The sequence below is a fragment of the Amblyraja radiata genome, chromosome 23 (assembly GCF_010909765.2).
Source record: "Amblyraja radiata isolate CabotCenter1 chromosome 23, sAmbRad1.1.pri, whole genome shotgun sequence".
Taxonomy (NCBI): Eukaryota; Metazoa; Chordata; class Chondrichthyes; order Rajiformes; family Rajidae; genus Amblyraja; species Amblyraja radiata.
This window is the reverse complement of record NC_045978.1, coordinates 543,474-562,612: the sequence shown is the minus strand read 5'-3', so window position 1 is coordinate 562,612 and position 19,139 is coordinate 543,474. Positions and strand designations below refer to the sequence as shown.

The 19,139-nt window shown below is 48.7% G+C and overlaps 1 protein-coding gene across 4 annotated transcripts in view; it reads left to right on the top strand.

Annotated features, from left to right (window-relative positions):
* epb41l1 (erythrocyte membrane protein band 4.1 like 1) overlaps positions 1-19,139 on the top strand; it is a 152,799-nt gene that overhangs the window by 86,072 nt on the left and 47,588 nt on the right. For all 4 annotated transcript variants that reach the window (XM_033041293.1, XM_033041295.1, XM_033041294.1 and 1 more), the window contains exons 4-7: positions 6,877-6,981; positions 10,866-10,908; positions 13,929-14,004; positions 18,340-18,558. In XM_033041293.1, coding sequence (XP_032897184.1) covers positions 6,877-6,981; positions 10,866-10,908; positions 13,929-14,004; positions 18,340-18,558 — 443 coding nt within the window. The remainder of the gene's footprint in view (positions 1-6,876; positions 6,982-10,865; positions 10,909-13,928; positions 14,005-18,339; positions 18,559-19,139) is intronic.

The following is a 19,139-nucleotide window of genomic DNA, read 5'->3' as shown; positions in this document are numbered from 1 at the left end:
TGAAGAAGGCGTCTTTCTGCAATGTCATGTGGTTCCCTGTAGATTAATCCCAGTGCACTGAAAGCTGATGTATATTTGGGGCAATTTAAGATTGCGTGAGGTTAAATCCTTCCTGGCCCGAGACAAATTTATCACAACTTTTAAGATAGTGCAGTGGGAAAGTTGAAGTGGTGAAAGTGAGATATTTAATGTACTTCTGCTATTTCCGACACACGAGCTCCCAGAGACTCTGGAATGATCTGTGGAGTCCTAGTGTGTCCATAGAGCAGGGGTGGGCAACCTTGTTCTGCATAGGGGCCGGGACGCATGTGTGTGAGCGGATGGCGGGCCACATCTATCACGTGTACACATGGATCCCGCCCCTTCGAAGACGCCACCCGGAGCACTGGCCCCTAGTTACGGGCGTTCACCAACATGGAGTCCCTAGTTACGGGCGCTCACCAACATGGCGTCCCTAGTTACGAGCGTTCACCAACATGGTGTCCCTAGTTACGGGCGTTCACCAACATGGCGACCCTAGTTATGGGCGCTCACCAACATGGCGTCCCTAGTTACGGGCGCTCACCAACATGGCGTCCCTAGTTACGGGCGTTCACCAACATGGCGACCCTAGTTACGGGCGCTCACCAACATGGCATCCCTAGTTACGAGCGTTCACCAACATGGTGTCCCTAGTTACGGGCGCTCACCAACATGGCGTCCCTACAGACCATTGCCTTGACTGTCCTGAAGGAGGTGGCTCAAATACTCACACTCACTCGTCCCCGGCCTATTGACAACCCCGATCCCGACAGTGAAGCCCACACACAGAAGGTGGATGCGGTACAGCCAGAGCTCGGCGCTCGGTGCCGCTCAACACACGCCGCTGCTCGGTGGCTCCGCCATTGTGACCGCCAGCACAGGCCTCCTTGTGTCCTTGTGTCACCGCGCCTGGGCACCGCAGCCTCGGGCCCGGGAGGTACTGGAGATGACGGAAGTCTGCGGGCCGGATAAATACGGGGGGAAAATCCGCCTGCGGGCCGGATGATTTTGGGTTTCGGGCCGCATTCGGCCCGGGGGCCGTAGGTTGCCGACCCCTGACTTAGAGGGTGGTGAATCTGTGGGATTCTGTACTATGACAATGGCAGCAGCATCGCGGGCAAAGGGTCAAGAGCATGAAAGGACACAAAGTGATGGAGTAACTCAGTGGGCCAGGCAGTATCTTTACCCACTCAGTTACTCCAGCACTTTGTGGCCTTTTTGGTAAAGAAGCATCTGCAGTTCCTTGCCTCTACACTCGAGAACATAGATTATACATAACTTATACATACAATTACGGAAAGTAAGAAGACTGCAAATAAAGACATCATGATGAGAAAATTAACCAAGTCAACGGTGGTGCAGGTTGTGGTCTGTCGGGCTCTGTTGTTGAGGTGGGATTAGGGTTCGGCGGTCGGTTCAAGAACCTGATGGTTATGGGCAAGTAGCTCATAAGGTGACAGGGGTAGAATTAGGCCATTCGGCCCATCAAGTCTACTCCACCATTCAATCATGGCTGATCTATCTCTCCCCCTAACTCCATTCTCCTGCTTTCTCCCCATAACCCCTGAAGCCCGTACTAATTAGGAATCTATCTATCTCTGCCTTAAATATATCCACTGACTTGTGACCTCCACAGCCTTCTGTGGCAATGAATTCCACAGATTCACCACCCTCTGACTAAAGACATTTTTCCTCATCTCCTTCCTAAAAGAACATCCTTTAATTCTGAGGCCATGACCTCTAGTCCTAGACTCTCCCACTAGTGGAAACATCCTCTCCACATCCACTTTATCCAAGCCTTTCACTATTCTCTGGCTGTTGCTGTGTGACTGTAGGCTTCAGTACCTCCTGCCCGACAGTAGCAGAGAGAAGAGGGCATTTTTGACTTAGGAAATCGATGCCATTCTTCTGAGGAAACATGGTGAACCTGAGGCACGACCATCACCATTGGGGGCTGTGTGGTTTGCTGAGTATTGCCAGGAATGTTGCAATATTTCTGCATTTCTATTCTCCCCTCTGCCTGTACAAACTACTTCAATTCCAACACAATAGTAATTAGCTCACAATGATATCATTAACTTATGAGCTGCCTCATAACTGTGTAACGTGATCTTTCTCAATCTGCTCTTTTCACGGAGTCTTTAGGCTCTTTAGGCTAAATGGTTCATTATCCCAGTGACAAAGGCATGATAATATGACCAGGGTAAGGATATATCGCTGGGGTAACTCCATTATTAGTCGCTGGGCGATTAATGTGTCTATACTGTGGGATGGGTCTGCTGATCTCCACACCCCCCCACATCTACTGTACCTGCCCGCTCTGAGTAAGGTCGTGGATGTGGGGGGTTTGGGCTCTGGGTCTACAATGAGACACTGGAGACTGTACCTTCTCCCACACCTCTCCACCACTGTCACCACCCCCAGCCATGGCTCTGCTGTTGTCTAATTACTACAGACAGACTGCAATAATGAATCCGAGGCTTCCATTCACCCACCAGCAGGATGAAGAGATAGCAAAGGGACTTTGATCTTCCCACTGTCGACGTTTCTCACGTTCATGCCTTCATGTTGCAACCAACCCCTCAGGCCTCGCTGTAATCTTGTTTAAGAAGGATCTGCAGATGCTGGAAAATCGAAGGTAGACAAAAATGCTGGAGAAACTCAGCGGGTGCGGCTGCATCTATGGAGTGAAGGAAATAGCCGAAACCTTTCTTCAGACTGAGTTTCTCCAGCATTTTACATAGAAACATAGAAACATAGAAATTAGGTGCAGGAGTAGGCCATTCGGCCCTTCGAGCCTGCACCGCCATTCAATATGACCATGGCTGATCATCCAACTCAGTATCCCGTACCTGCCTTCTCTCCATACCCTCTGATCCCCTTAGCCACAAGGGCCACATCTAACTCCCTCTTAAATATAGCCAATGAACTGGCCTCGACTACCCTCTGTGGCAGAGAGTTCCAGAGATTCCCCACTCTCTGTGTGAAAAACGTTCTTCTCATCTCGGTTTTAAAGGATTTCCCCCTTATCCTTAAGCTGTGACCCCTTGTCCTGGACTTCCCCAACATCGGGAGCAATCTTCCTGCATCTAGCCTGTCCAACCCCTTAAGAATTTTGTAAGTTTCTATAAGATCCCCTCTCAATCTCCTAAATTCTAGAGAGTATAAACCAAGTCTATCCAGTCTTTCTTCATAAGACAGTCCTGACATCCCAGGAATCAGTCTGGTGAACCTTCTCTGCACTCCCTCTATGGCAATAATGTCCTTCCTCAGATTTGGAGACCAAAACTGTACGCAATACTCCAGGTGTGGTCTCACCAAGACCCTGTACAACTGCAGTAGAACCTCCCTGCTCCTATACTCAAATCCTTTTGCTATGAAAGCTAACATACCATTCGCTTTCTTCACTGCCTGCTGCACCTGCATGCCCACTTTCAATGACTGGTGTACCATGACACCCAGGTCTCGCTGCATCTCCCCTTTTCCTAGTCGGCCACCATTTAGATAATATTTATGTACCCTCTCTGTAATCTTGCTCTTCATTCAAATCTTCTCGGATTTACCGAACATAATCAGAGTGAATAATGGACAAGACAGTGGCCGGGCAGGGGATAGGTCGGCCGAGTGCTGGCTCTCTCTGTACCACATATCCAGAGATCCCACACGTGGATCGGGGCATTTCAAATTTCACATTTCTTTGCGCAGATTAAACACTTGTGGTTTGTTTAGAGGTACAGCGCGGAAACAGACCCTTCGGCCCACCGGGTCCGCGCCAATCAGCGATCCCCGCACATTAACACCATCCCACACCCACTAGGGACAATTTGCATTTACACTAAGCCAATTAACCTACAAACCTGCACGTCTTTGGAGTGTGAGAGGAAGCCGAAGATCTCGGAGAAAACCCACGCGGGTCACGGGGAGAACGTACAAACTCCGTACAGACAGCGCCCGTAGTCGGGATCGAACCCGGGTCTCTGGCGCTGAATTCGCTGTAAGGCAGCAACTCTACCGCTGCACCACCATGCCCGCCCTTATGTTTGCTAATCTGCTCAAATCTTCTCGAGAACCTGTTACAATCTCGTGGCATCATGTTGTAAGATAATGTTGCCCGTAATGTCTAATACAATCTCTGCCCAACGAGGGGAGACAGCTTTAAATCTGCTGCTCCGAGTTGGTCTATTGTCACTCAGTCCAACACATGGACAACTCGGGTCAATGAGACAACATCACGATGGAGTGGATGGGATGATGCAGAGAGAGAGAGAGAGAGCGGGGGGGGGGGGGGGGGGGGGGGGGGGGGGGGGGGAAGGGATGAGAGGGAGGGTGAACTGCCTCTTCTGTCCTGGGCCTCCTCCACATCAGTCTGCGGCCCAGCGCACATTGGACAAACAGCATCTGCAGTTCATTCATTCACGTACTGCCGTAAAACGTTTGTTCTCAAAAATGGTGAATGCCTTAAATCCTGTAATGTAACGCTGCAGTACAAAGTGTTTCTGTAACTCTTCAAAATCACAAAAGCCTCTTTGCACAAAATTACAAACGCTGCGGCAAATAACGGCTATGAATCAGTTAAAAAATAATCCATACAAGATGTCCCTGTTGATGCAGCAGCTGACATGTTTTGTTTCGAATTGTTAAGATGAATCGGTGTAAACAGAAGTCAGCTTCATCCCGTCCCTTATCCCATCTAAAGGAGGTGGAGCGAGAGATAGAGGGGGGAGTGAGAGAGAGAGAGAGAGAGGGAGAGTGAGAGGGGGGAGCGAGAGAGAGGGGGGGAGAGAGAGAGCGGAGGAGAGGAGGAGCGAGAGATTGAGGGGAGGAGCGAGAGAGAGAGAGGGGGAAGGAGAGAGGGGGGAGCGAGAGAGGGGGGAGCAAGAGAGGGAGAGAGTGAGAGAGGGGGGGAGCGAGATGGGAGAAAAAGAGAGAGGGGAGCGAGAGAGGGGGAAGAGAGAGGGGAGAGATAGAGGGGAGCGAGAGAGGAGGGAGCGAGAGAGGGGGGAGCAAGAGAGGGAGAGAGAGAGAGAGGGGGGGAGCGAGATGGGAGAAAAAGAGAGAGGGGAGCGAGAGAGGGGGAAGAGAGAGGGGAGCGAGAGAGAGGCGGCAGCTGGTTTATAGATTTGTTCGTTCATTTAAGCCACGTCAAGATATGCGCGTTTATTTGCTGTTGCTGCAGGCCAATTTATCTGTCTATTTGGAGAGAATCAGACCGGGTGTAATTGTGTTGCCGATGCGGCAGTGTTTATTTTTCAATGTCGTGTAATTTAACGGCTCGCCAGCGCATTGAGGAAATCTCAGTGAAGTCTGAGTGGATAATGAGGCTTGAGAAACACAAAGTGAAAGGCCCGCTGAAATCCCAACACAAATGTCAAGTGAGCAGAGAGAACCTTGAAACTGTCCCGGCCCGAGACAATTAAATGTATTTGCCTCGAACGATGAGGAAGTGGAGATGATGACACACGGTGAAATCACCACTTGCCCTTCGTGAAGATCAGTAATCAATACTTGGTATCTATACCAGGGTGGTGAATATAGAATACGTTTATTGTCATTGCACAATACTGTGCAACAAAATTCCATTGCATCTCCTTCGGTTTAAAAAGAACAAAACACAACAGCCATTGACTCACATATACACAAATCAGTAAAAAAAAAAAATAAATAGGTATTAGAAATATTTTAAAAGAATATTTCGCATTATCTTGCACCCCAAATATAGATTGGTGATCAATAAGGTATCAATACTAGGGTGGTGAAGATGGGTAATCAATACTTGGTATCTATACTAGGGTGGTGCATATCAGTAATCAATACTTGGTATAGAAACAGAAAAATAGATGCAGGAGTATTCATTCTACTTGTTACATCCTCAAAGAATTCCAGAAGATTAGTCAAGCATGATTTCCCTTTCATAAATCCATGCTGACTTTGGCTGATCCGGTCACTGCTTTCCAAAATCAATACTAGGGTGGTGAAGATGGGTGATCAATAAGGGATCAATACTAGGGTGGTGAAGATGGGTGATCAATAAGGGATCAATACTAGGGTGGTGAAGATGGGTGATCAATACTTGCATGGTCTCTGGTTCATCATTGTTGATTGCAGCTGATGTCACTTTCACTGAGACTGTTGCAGCCAGGTTCTTTGTTCAGATTCCTGTGGACTTGTACAATAAAGGGACACAAAACATGATACATGCAGAGTGGTAAACAGGCAATATCTCCCCAGAATGGACTCTGGAGTCGGCCTGCCATTTGTCAATGTCCACACGTTCACAAGTGATAGGAGTAGAATTAGACCATTCGGCCCCATCAAGTCTACCCCTCCATTCAATCATGGCTGATCTATCTCTCTCTCCTAACTCCATTCTCCTGCCTTCTCCCCATATGATAACCTCTGACACCCGTACTAATCAACAATCTATCTATCTCTGCCTTAAATATATCCCCTGACTTGGTCTCCACAGCCGTCTGTGAAGGTTTGTTTCTTAAAGCATTCAAACCTGTCAACTGAATATAATGTGTAGACCGGAGACTGCTGACTGTCAGGCGGATGTAGGTTGGAGCTGAGGCATCTTTGTCAGGAGGATATACAGGTGGTGTATATGTAGCGTGAGCCGTGTTGATCCAGTCAGTAGCGTGAGCCTCGGTAATGGTTTGTATATTTAATGTGACACATATCTATCGTGCTGTGTGTGTGTGTGTGTGTACGTGCCTGTGTGTGTGTGTGTGTGTGTACGTGCCTGTGTGTGTCTGTGTGTGTGTGTGTGTGTATGTGTGTGTGTACGTGCCTGTGTGTGTCTGTGTGTGTGTGTGTGTACGTGTGGTAACACTCTGCCTTCTCTTCACTGTGTAGAAGCGAGCCAAAGGCCAACTTCTCTTTGACCTTGTGTGTGAACACCTCAACCTGCTGGAGAAGGATTACTACGGCCTGACCTTCTGCGACTCCGACAGTCAGAAGGTGAGTCAAACCTGGCACCGTGCGTCTGGGTCCTTGGTCCAAGATACACTGCCGACCGTGCAGCGCGTACACACGGATCGTACACACGGAGCGTACACGCAACACGTACACACAACATGTACACACAACATGTACACACGGATCGTACACACGCAGCACGTACACACGTATCGTACACACGCAGCACGTACACACGGATCGTACACACGGATCGTACACACGGAGAGTACACGCAGCACGTACTCACGGAGAGTACACACAACACGTACACACGGAGAGTACACACGAAGCGTACACGCAACACGTACACACAACATGTACACACAACATGTACACACGGAGCGTACACACGGATCGTACACACGCAGCACGTACACACGTATCTTACACACGCAGCACGTACACACGGATCGTACACACGGATCGTACACACGGAGAGTACACGCAGCACGTACTCACGGAGAGTACACACAACACGTACACACGGAGAGTACACACGAAGCGTACACGCAACACGTACACACAACATGTACACACAACATGTACACACGGAGCGTACACACGGATCGTACACACGGATCGTACACACGGAGCGTACACGCAACACGTACACACAACATGTACACACAACACGTACACACGGAGCGTACACACGGATCGTACACACGGAGCGTACACACAACACGTACACATGGATCGTACACACGGATCGTACACACGGAGCGTACACGCAACACGTACACACAACACGTACACACGGAGAGTGTTGCTGAACTCTCGTCAGAGAGAGAGACGTACAACTCCACACAGCCAGTCTGGGTTGCAGCAGCAGCAGCAGCAGCAGCTATGAGGTTTGTGAATATCTCGGGGGTCGCTGTAATGTGTAGTCTGGTGTCCTGCCTTCAAAGATGCTGGATAATTGGCTGGTTTTACACATTCACGGACTGTCTGGGCATTCTGCTGAAATGTCATTCTGATGATTTATTACCCAAGCTGTCGGTGATTGAGCTTGGCTGTAACAGTTATCACAGATATAAAATCCGAGCTCAAACAAGAAGCTATTCAGCACGGACTGAGCCAGTGATTGTCTGACTTCACAAGCCAAATTACCAGAAGATGAGGTGTCCCCAGAGCCCAGTAACATCCAGGTTCCAAATGGAGAGATTGGCAGAGGATTCCACCATGAATCAGCCAGCAGCGAGAGTAACTGGAGTGGGGAATGAGGAGGGAAGAATGTTCCTGTTGGGGTTGCTGCTCCTGACCCCACCCGCCACACAAAGCCTTTACTTGGGATTTTCAATGTGATTTTTGGATTATTATCGATGGATAATTTTAAGGCAGAGACAGATAGATTCTTGATTAGTGCAGGTGTCCGGGGTTACGGGGAGAAGGCAGGAGAATGGGGTTAGGAGGGAGAGATAGATCAGCCGTGATCGAATGGCGGGGTAGACTTGATGGGCCGAATGGCCTAATTCTGCCTTCATGAACTTATTCGGAATGGAACAGAGTGGTAGTTGACCACTAGGTGACCAGTTGTTTTCACATTGCCATCATATTTACATACAAACTAATTAAGCCAACTTTTAATTTTTTCCTGTCGGAGTGAACTGCAGATGCTGGTTTAAACCGAAGGTCGACACAAAATGCTGGAGTAACCCAGCGGGACAGGCAGCATCTCTGGAGAGAAGGAATGGGTGACGTACCTTCATTGGACCGCTCAGTTCGAAGAAAGGCCTCGACCCGAAACTTCACGCATTCCTTCTCTCCAGAGATGCTGCTGCCTGTCCCGCTGGGTTACTCCAGCTTTTTGTGTTTAATTTCTTCCTGTCTATTTGCGAGTGGGTTTCATGGCGACCAATTGCTAATGTGGAGAAAGTCTGGGTGTCTAAACTAGAAGCAACGTTCTCCCCCCTTCCCTTCCTCTGTGTGGTGTTGCCTTTGTGGTGAATGTGGTCCCCTGGTGACATCACTCTGTCCATAGGGGTGGGGAGACCTCTGGACCCCACCATTGCATCACTGCCCATAGGGGTGGGGAGAGCCCTGGACCCCACCATTGCATCACTGCCCATAGGGGTGGGGAGACCCTTGGACCCCACCATTGCATCACTGTCCATAGGGGTGGGGAGACCCTTGGACCCCACCATTGCATCACTGCCCATAGGGGCTTTATCCCATAGGGGTGGGAGAGCCCTGGACCCCACCATTGCATCACTCTCCATAGGGGTGGGGAGACCCTTGGACCCCACCATTGCATCACTCTCCATAGGGGTGGGGAGACCCTTGGACCCCACCATTGCATCACTGCCCATGGGGGTGGGGAGACCCTTGGACCCCACCATTGCATCACTCTCCATAGGGGTGGGGAGACCCTTGGACCCCACCATTGCATCACTGCCCATGGGGGTGGGGAGACCTCTGGTCCTCTCCCACAGACACATCTGATAACATCTGCAGAGTTATTAGTGCAAGCTCATAAAACGTGTCATTGGGAACCAGGAGCAGTCCACGTGTCATGGGAGCAGTGATCATTGCGAAGCATCAGGCCCAGCCCACAGTAGTAGAGATGTATTCAAGAGAGAGTTAGATTCAGCTCTGACGGCTAACGGAATCAAGGGATATGGGGAGAAGGCAGGAACGGGGTACTGATTCTGGATGATCAAGCATGATCATATTGGATGGCGGTGCAGGCTCGAAGGGCCGAATGGCCTACTCCTGCACCTATTGTCTATGTTTCTAGAATCTATCTGTAATTGCTGTTGGGACCATCAGAACAAACCGACCAAGTCAGGGCTCATTAAAAGAACAAAACAACGGTTGTGGGGATTGAGTGATTTGTGGGAATATTTCCATCAAGGTTTTAACAATTATTGCTTTTATAGTTGAACTTATTTTTGCTGTTTCTAAAATAAATCTTTGTGTTGCTATCTTTAAGTTGCATGAAAGCACCATTGTTGAAGCCGGCCTGCAAGTAATGAGTGCAGACAGTTTCACCATTGGTGCTGATTGCCGATAAACTGCACGCTGCTAGCTTCTGCATTTGTTGATGTTGTGCCTCAGGATTAGTCCTGGGCATAGTCACAGGTTTGCAATGTAATCACAGGAGCTAGAGTAGCGGTTCAGAGCTCATCATATTTTGGGAGGTTCGGCAGAAGTGAAGCCATCAGTTTTCTATTTACGTGACTGATGTTTAATGAAAGCTGTAAATAAAATACAGTTTTGGTTGTAGAAACATCGACAATAGGTGCAGCAGGAGGCCATTCGGCCCTTCGAGCCAGCACTACCATTCAATATGATCAAGGCTGATCATCCACAATCAGTACCTCGTTCCTGCTTTCTCCCCATATCCCTTGATTCCTTTAGCCCTAAGAGCTAAGTCTAACTCTCTCTTGAAAACATCCAGTGAATCGGCCTCCACTGCCTTCTGTGGCAGAGAATTCCACAGATTCACAACTCTCTGGGTGAAGAAGATTTTCCGCATCTCAATCCTAAATGGCCCACCACTTATTCTTAAAGCTGTATAAATAACACCATTCTTCTAGGAGAGACACAAAAGGCTGCTGTAACTCAGCGGGACGGGCAGCATCTCTGGAGAGAAGGAATGGGTGATGTTTCAGGTCGAGACCCTTCTTCAGACTAACCAGCATCTGCAGTTCCCTCCTACACATTAAAATAAACTCATTCAGCACCGACTCCAACGTTATACCAGGCTCTGCTGTTTTATTCTAACAAACATAATGGTGAATAATCATGCTTTGTTAAGGTCTTTGTACATATCTTCTAACTTGAGATCTTGTTAACTGGTTTACCAGACAGTTGCCTCTTGTGAGAAGTGGTTGTATGGACATTTGCCGCTTTCCTGATATTTCTTTTATTTTTGTTTTCAGAACTGGCTCGACCCGTCAAAAGATATAAAGAAACAAATTCGAAGTGAGTTTTTTTTCTCCGTCTCCTTGCCGACAATCAGACATCCGTTTACCGTTGGTGCTGAGAATAGATTCACTGTTCCCCGCAGTCCTGGGTTAACGCTGGTCTAGTGCGCAGCCTGCTGCGTGACTGTTCACTATCGCAGCAAGCCCACTTACATCACGCTGCTGTTCACTATCGCAGCATGCCCACTTACATCATGTCCCCTACATGCCCGTCTGTGTCAATGTCACTCACAGTCACCAGGTAGATGCAGTGCCCTTCACCAGTAAATGCTGTCACCTTGCCTCTCATGCTTTCCCCTCTCTAGTCATTACGCGCTCATCTGAATGCGTGTGCACGCTCCACTGTCATTTTCTTGTCAGATTTATACACCAGGTGATCTGTAGCTTTCTATTTCTGGCTTAGTCCTAATGACGACCTTTTTGTGTAAAAATAAAAGAAAACTTTCCCTTCAAACCTCCCTTTAAAATTCCTTCCACCCACCTCAAGCCAATGCTTGCTTCTGATTCATTAATGTATCAAATGATGCCCAGTCTTTGACTTTGTGCTTGTACTCAATGTGGAATATGTCACTGTGTGTAGACCATGCATGATGCTGCAGTGTAGATGTAGACCATGCATGATGCTGCAGTGTAGATGTAGACCATGCATGATGCTGCAGTGTAGACCATGCATGATGCTGCAGTGTAGACCATGCATGATGCTGCAGTGTAGATGTAGACCATGCATGATGCTGCAGTGTAGATGTAGACCATGCATGATGCTGCAGTGTAGATGTAGACCATGCATGATGCTGCAGTGTAGACCATGCAAGATGCTGCAGTGTAGACCACGCATGATGCTGCAGTGTAGACCATGCATGATGCTGCAGTGTAGACCATGCATGATGCTGCAGTGTAGACCATGCATGATGCTGCAGTGTAGACCATGCATGATGCTGCAGTGTAGACCATGCATGATGCTGCAGTGTAGACCATGCATGATGCTGCAGTGTAGATGTAGACCATGCATGATGCTGCAGTGTAGACCATGCATGATGCTGCAGTGTAGACCATGCATGATGCTGCAGTGTAGACCATGCATGATGCTGCAGTGTAGACCATGCATGATGCTGCAGTGTAGATGTAGACCATGCATGATGCTGCAGTGTAGACCATGCATGATGCTGCAGTGTAGATGTAGACCATGCATGATGCTGCAGTGTAGACCATGCATGATGCTGCAGTGTAGACCATGCATGATGCTGCAGTGTAGACCATGCATGTTGCTGCAGCCTAAATGTAGTGGACTGCACGATGCTGCAGATTATGTAGGATTGCTGCAGGGATTATGCATCAGGGCATATTTGCGCAGAATAGAATCCAAACTAAGTTTACCCCTGGAGTTCTTGAACCTCTATATCTTCCTGCAACAGAGCAGCAAGACTTGGTTCTAAAGTCTTACAGCATGGAAACAGGCCCTTCGGCCCAACTTGTCCACACTGGCCAACTTGTCCCATTTACACTGGTCATGTGGGCTTTTGATCCGTCTTGCCCATCCTCTTGAGCAGGTAGTTCTGGGCAAACGGTGCAAACGTGCCTCACATCCACAGATGGAATCATTGCATTCAGCCTGAACATTATCTGACATTTGCCTCTTAGAAAGTTTAAAATAGAAAAGTCAATATTTTTTCCATTAAGGAAAGCAAAATAATGGGCCTGAAATATGTGAGCAGTTGCTTGAACCGAGCCTACTGACAGGTTGGATTGGCTGGTATTCTTTAAAATTTAATTAGTATTTCTTTTGAAAATAAATGTATGTTTTGAAACTATTGATTTTGTGCCGTTAAACTTTAATCTGTATTCAAGATTTAGTCATCTGTTAACCGTGGCTGGTCGGCAGTTCTCGTGTAATCCTGAATGCAATTCCGATTACAAAACCCGATGAAGGTGTACCTGTAATTAACTGTAGATTACTTGAATTTGGCCATCATTTAATTTTCCAGCACACGATATCCTGGGAAAAAGGGCCTCGGGTAAACTTTCTATATCATGTTTAGTTAATTAATTGAAAAAAAACCTCCTGTTGTAGGAGAAGTAGCGGAATAAAAGACGATTAATCAAATAAGAAAGTCAAACGTTGACGTATAATAACCACTAACTGGTTCCAGATTGTTTCTGTAATAGATCCAAGGTCTTAGCCCTCTCCGTTGGGCGTGAAGCAGGCGTTGCCTCTACAGCGTTCAATGCCAACTAGTACACTCCTTCTTGTGCATGGTCCCCAGTCTGGGAACTGGTCTTTCTCAACACCTCATCTACCGATGATGTTTTCCTCTTAGCCCCGTCACACATTCTAGCGGTTCCACACACGGTGGGTGTATGGAACGAGCTGCCGGAGGAGGTAGTTGAGGCTGGGACTATCCCATCGTTCAAAAGTCATTTGGGCAGGTACATGAATATGGGCCAAAAACGGGCAGGTGGGACGAGTGTAGATGGGGCATCTTGGTTGGCATGGGCAAGTTGGGCTGAAGGGCCTGTTTCCATACTATCTCTCGCCTATCTTAAAAAGTGGGATAACATTAGCTACCCTCCAATCCACAGGAACTGATCCTGAATCTATAGAACATTGGAAAATGATCACCAAAGCGTCCACGATTTCTAGAGCCACTTCCTTGAGTACCCTGGGATGCAGACCATGATCACATTGAATGGCGGTGCTGGCTCGAAGGGCTGAATGGCCTACTCCTTCACCTATTGTCTATATAAGTCAAAGAAGTTAAATTAACCACTTCCATAAAATATGAAACATATTCTTCATTTCCTTGCCTGTATTAAGGTGGCACTTATTGTCTATTATCTTGAGGCAGAGTTGTGAGGATCTCCTAGCTCTCAGCTCTAGTGAACAACAACTCGTTTTGTTGTGTGTGATTGGGTTTCAAGGCTGTGCCATGGGCTCTGCCTTTCTGTGTGTGGTTAATACAGGCAATGTGGACTACTTGACTTCTCCATGCTTCACCTGGTTGACCTTCCCTTCTTCTGCAGGTGGTCCCTGGCATCTTGCATTCACAGTGAAGTTCTACCCACCAGACCCGACAGAACTCTCTGAAGATATCACAAGGTAAGCATCACCATGGTTTGACGGACTCATGAGGGGGTTGGCCGATAGTTCTCATTGATGGGTTCAGGTACAGGTAGCAAGGGCAGCATTGTCTGTCCACACATATCCTTGGGAAGGTGACACTGAGCCTTGTTCCTGGACCATTGGCTGGTGATTTTGACAGCCGTTAGAGTGGTTCCCTGGTCACTTGGCGGGATTTACTGAAATTAAATTCTCCAACTTCCAGCCAGGACCAGAGCGGTAGAATTGTCCATCATCGATCCAGACCCTTCAGCCCATCATGTCCACACTAATCCTGTTGACTGGCACCTGGTTTGTAATCGTCTCAGCCTTAGCAATCCAATCGCTGACCGGTTAGCACGCAACGAAAGCTTTTCACTGTACCTCGCTACACGTGACAATAAACACCACTACACGCGTGTCACTGTACCTCGGTACACGTGACAGTAAACTGCACTACACGCGTGTCGCTGTACGTCGGTACACGTGACAGTAAACTGCACTACACGCGTGTCGCTGTACCTCGGTAAACGTGACAATAAACTGCACATGTGTCGCCGTACCTCGCTACACGTGACAGTAAACTACACGTGTGTTGCCGTACCTCGCTACACGTGACAGTAAACTACACGCATGTCACCGTACCTCGCTACACGTGACAGTAAACTACACGCGTGTCACCGTACCTCGCTACACGTGACAGTAAACTACACGTGTGTCGCTGTACCTCACTACACGTGACAGTAAACTACACGCGTGTCACTGCACCTCGGTACACATGACAGTAAACTACACGCGTGTCACCGTACCTCACTACACGTGACAGTAAACTACACGCGAGTCACTGCACCTCGGTACACATGACAGTAAACTACACGCGTGTCGCTGTACCTCACTACACGTGACAGTAAACTACACGCGTGTCGCTGTACCTCACTACACGTGACAGTAAACTACACGCGTGTCGCTGTACCTCACTACACGTGACAGTAAACGACACTAAACAAAGTTGACATTTCTTCACAGTTGTGGGAGGATCTTCTTTCAACCAATCAGACTGAGACAAATGATTTACTCGGTAACATACTTGTTATGCTGCCCGTAAATATCTTTGATCTTTCATTTTTAAGAATGCACACTTTCCTTCTTCAAATAACAACTGCCTTTCTTTGGGGAAAAGATTCTGCCTTGATTGAAGATGTTTCAGTTTTGCAGCAACCACCAGCAGTGCCGCAAGGTGCAGAGGGTAGTGCTGCTACAACGAGTAGTCCAGCATCAAATGTTCTCTTTCATGTGGAAAAGTGAATAAAAAGACACATTTTTGAGATCAAGAGAGTTTTCATGAGCAAGTTAGATTTAGCTCTGAGGGCTAACGGAATCAAGGGATATGGGGGAGAAAGCAGGAACGGGGTACTGATTCTGGATGATCAGCCATGATCATATTGAATGGCGATGCTGGCTCGAAGGGCCGAATGGCCTACTCCTGCACCTACATTCTATGTTGCTATTAAGGCCAACCAGAGTGGACATTTGCTTCACGCTAACACCAGAAGGGTGATTTTTACTGACCTACGTTGCCATGGTTGTTGAAATGTTCACCGTTATGGGCCATGGAAGTGAGTTGTTGGGTTGTGGTGAACTCTGTCGAGGCGATCGATGTGTTGAGGGTAAAGTCTGCGTGTGTAAACCTGGCTCAGACCCTTCATGAAGTAACGGCAGCTCCTCATGGAGTTAGCTCTGACCCGCAGCTCCTCATTGTTAGCTCTGACCAGCAGCTTCCCAATGAATTAGCTAATATGAGCAAATGGGGTGATGCAGATGTGGCAGACACAGAATGTGAATGTGGAACACCTGTACAACCCACACCCACTAAGATGGCCACGTCTTGGTGAACAATGCTGCCTGGAAGATCCAGCAGTGGCAAACAAGAAGGCTGTCCACTGTGCAAGAGCTTGGCCAGACAGTTGAAACATAGATGATGGACACGAAAGAAGAATTGAGATAGCTCTCCCTCCACATATTTAACCTCGGGTCATTTGTTGAAAGAACTTGAATAAATACTGATAATGGAATGAAGATGAGAAGCTGACACTAGACCGAGGCCTGGACTGTGTAGATGCTGAGACCATGGAGCAGAGTTGTGGATCCATGATCTTTCGGTTTGGCTTGAGGACAAGGAAGTGGAATGACCAAAGGAACACAACTTAGTCATGTACTGACAAATCATCTTCAAACCCTTTACCTGAACCAGTCAGATGTTCATAAGTAATAGGAGCAGAATTAGGCCATTCGGCCCATCAAGTCTACTCCACCATTCTATCATGGCTGATCTATCTCTCCCTTCTAAGCCCATTCTCCTGCCTTCTCCCCATAACCCTGACACCCGTACTAATCAAGAATCTATCTATCTCTGCTTCAAAAATATCCACTGATTTGGCCTCCACAGCCGTCTGTGGCAAATAATTCCACAGATTCACCACCTTCTGACTAAAGACATTCTTCCTCATTGCCTTCCCATCGCCTTTAATTCTGAGGCTGTGACCTCTAGTCCTAGACTCTCCCACTAATGGAAACATCCTCTCCACATCCACTCTATCCAAGCCTTTCACTATTCTGTACATTTCTATGAGGTCCCCCCTCATCCATCTAAACTCCAGCGAGTACAGGCCCAGTGCCGTCAAACGCTCATCATAAGTTAACCCACTCATTCCTGAGATCATTCTCCTAAACCTCCTCTGGACCCTCTCCAGAGCCGGCACATCCTTCCTCAGATATGGGGCCCACAATTACCCACAATATTCCAAATGCGGCCTGACCAGTGCCTTGTCGAGCCTCAGCATTACATCCCTGGTTTTATATTCTAGCCCTGTTGATATAAATGCTAGCGCTGCATGGGGCTGCAGAGGTGTACAGGTGTACAGGTGTGTTCCACCATTGCAAGACCAGCTGAAACATCACAGTTGTACTCTCAGTGTTGTCTGTCAGTGCAGCTGCAACATTCTGACCTGCGCTGAGCTGAGTTAAGTACACTAGTGTGGACAGCTCACCCAACTGTGACCTCCTCACTCAACTGTGACCTTTCACCCAACTGTGACCTTTCACCCATCTGTGACCTCACTCAACTGTGACCTTTCACCCAATGTGACCTTTCACCCAACTGACCTTTCACCCAACTGTATCCTCTTCACTCACTGTGACCTTTCACCCAACTGTGACCTCTTCACCCAACTGTGACCTTTCACTCAACTGTGACCTCTTCACCCAACTGTGACCTCTTCACCCAACTGTGACCTCTCACCCAACTGTGACCTCTCACCCAACTGACCTTTCACCCAACTTTGACCTCTTCACCCACCTGTGACCTTTCACCTTGCAGCTTACTCTTGAACCCAGTTGGATTCACCAACCACCGTGACTTGCTCAAACTACAATCATTTTGACAGAGGTTAATTTCTGACCCAATTAGACAAAATGTTGGAGTAACTCAGCGGGACAGGTAACATTTCAGCCTTCTTCAGATTGAAGAAGGGTCTCAACCCGAAACATCACCTGTTATTTCTCCCCAGAGATTCTGCCTGACACACTGAGTTACTCCAGCATTTTGTGTCTATCTTCGGTTTAAACCGGCATCTGCAGTTCCTTCCTGAACAAAATCAATTGCCGGGCACAAATTTGGAAAGTGACTTGGAATATAAGTATTCAGGTGAAGTCTGGTTCCTGACCCGTGTCTCCCGCGTTCTTGGTGAAGATAGTCTCCTTGCCTCGGTCTGCGCTAATTACCCAGCTACTAATTTGCTGTTACATTTGTTCTCTGGAGTCTGTTAGCCGCGTTTAATGTGTCGGCAAATATTTTCCATTCAGGAATCTGCCGTTTTATTTCAGAGCTCTTGGTTCAAATGCAGCACAATAGGCTGGGTTGAGCCGGGCTGGGCTGGGCTGGGCTGGGCTGGGCCGGGCTGGGCAGGGCTGGGCTGGACTGTGCTGGGCTGGGCAGGGCTGGACTGGGCTGGGCCGGGCTGGGCTGGGCTGGGATGAGCTGGGCTTGGCTGAGCTGGGCTTGGCTGAGCTGGGCTGGGCTGGGCTGGGCTTGGCTGAGCTGGGCTGGGCTGAGCTGGGTTGAGCCGGGCTGGGCCGGGCTGGGCTGGGCTGGGTTGAGCCGGGCTGGGATGAGCTGGGCTGGGTTGGGATGAGCTGGGCTGGGCTGTGCCATGCCGGGCTGGGCTGGGCTGGGCTGGGCTGGGCTGGGCTGGGGGGTGCCAGTGTGCTGGTTCTGTGGGCGGGATGGCGGAGTTTGATGCGTGCTGACTCACCAATGATTGCTGTGGTCCCGTGCAGGTATTACCTTTGCCTGCAGCTGAGGGATGATATCATCTCTGGGCGACTGCCGTGTTCCTTTGTCACGCACGCACTGCTGGGCTCGTACACGGTGCAGGCTGAGCTGGGGGACTATGACCCAGAGGAGCACGGCCCAGACTACGTGACTGAGATCCGCTTTGCACCAAATCAGACAAAGGAGCTGGAGGAGAGGGTGGTGGAGCTGCACAAGTCCTACAGGTAAATGCTCTACACTCTACATTGTTAAAGCACTGTCCACTCTGTGTGGTCACCCCTCTGCCCAGCCAACAACTGGACCCTCCCAGCCCAAGCATTGACATGGATCAATGAAGAAGGGTCTCCACCTGAAACACCACCTATCCATATTCTCCACAGATGCTGCCTGACCCGCTGAGTTACTCCAGCACTCTGTGAAACGTCACCTATCCATGTTCTCCACAGATGCTGCCTGACCCGCTGAGTTACTCCAGCACTCTGTGTCTGTCTTTGTTCATTCTCAGTTAGTGGGCAGTCAATCGCAAGGTCAAACCCGGGTCGACTGGGTCTCCAATCACCTTGCCTTGGTCGCTTGTGGATGCACCAGGCCCCATCCTCGACTGAGACTACGCGAGGATTCGTGCAGTATTGAGCGGACCCTTAACTTGACGGATCTGTATGGCCGGAGCTCAGAATAGCAATGGGGAGGGGGGGGGGGGGGGGGGGGGGGGGGGGGATATAATAGCAGCGCACACAGTTCTGGCAGGGATGGTTTTAGTTTTGGCTGGAGAGGTTTTAGTTTAAGCTTTTAGTTTTAGAGATAC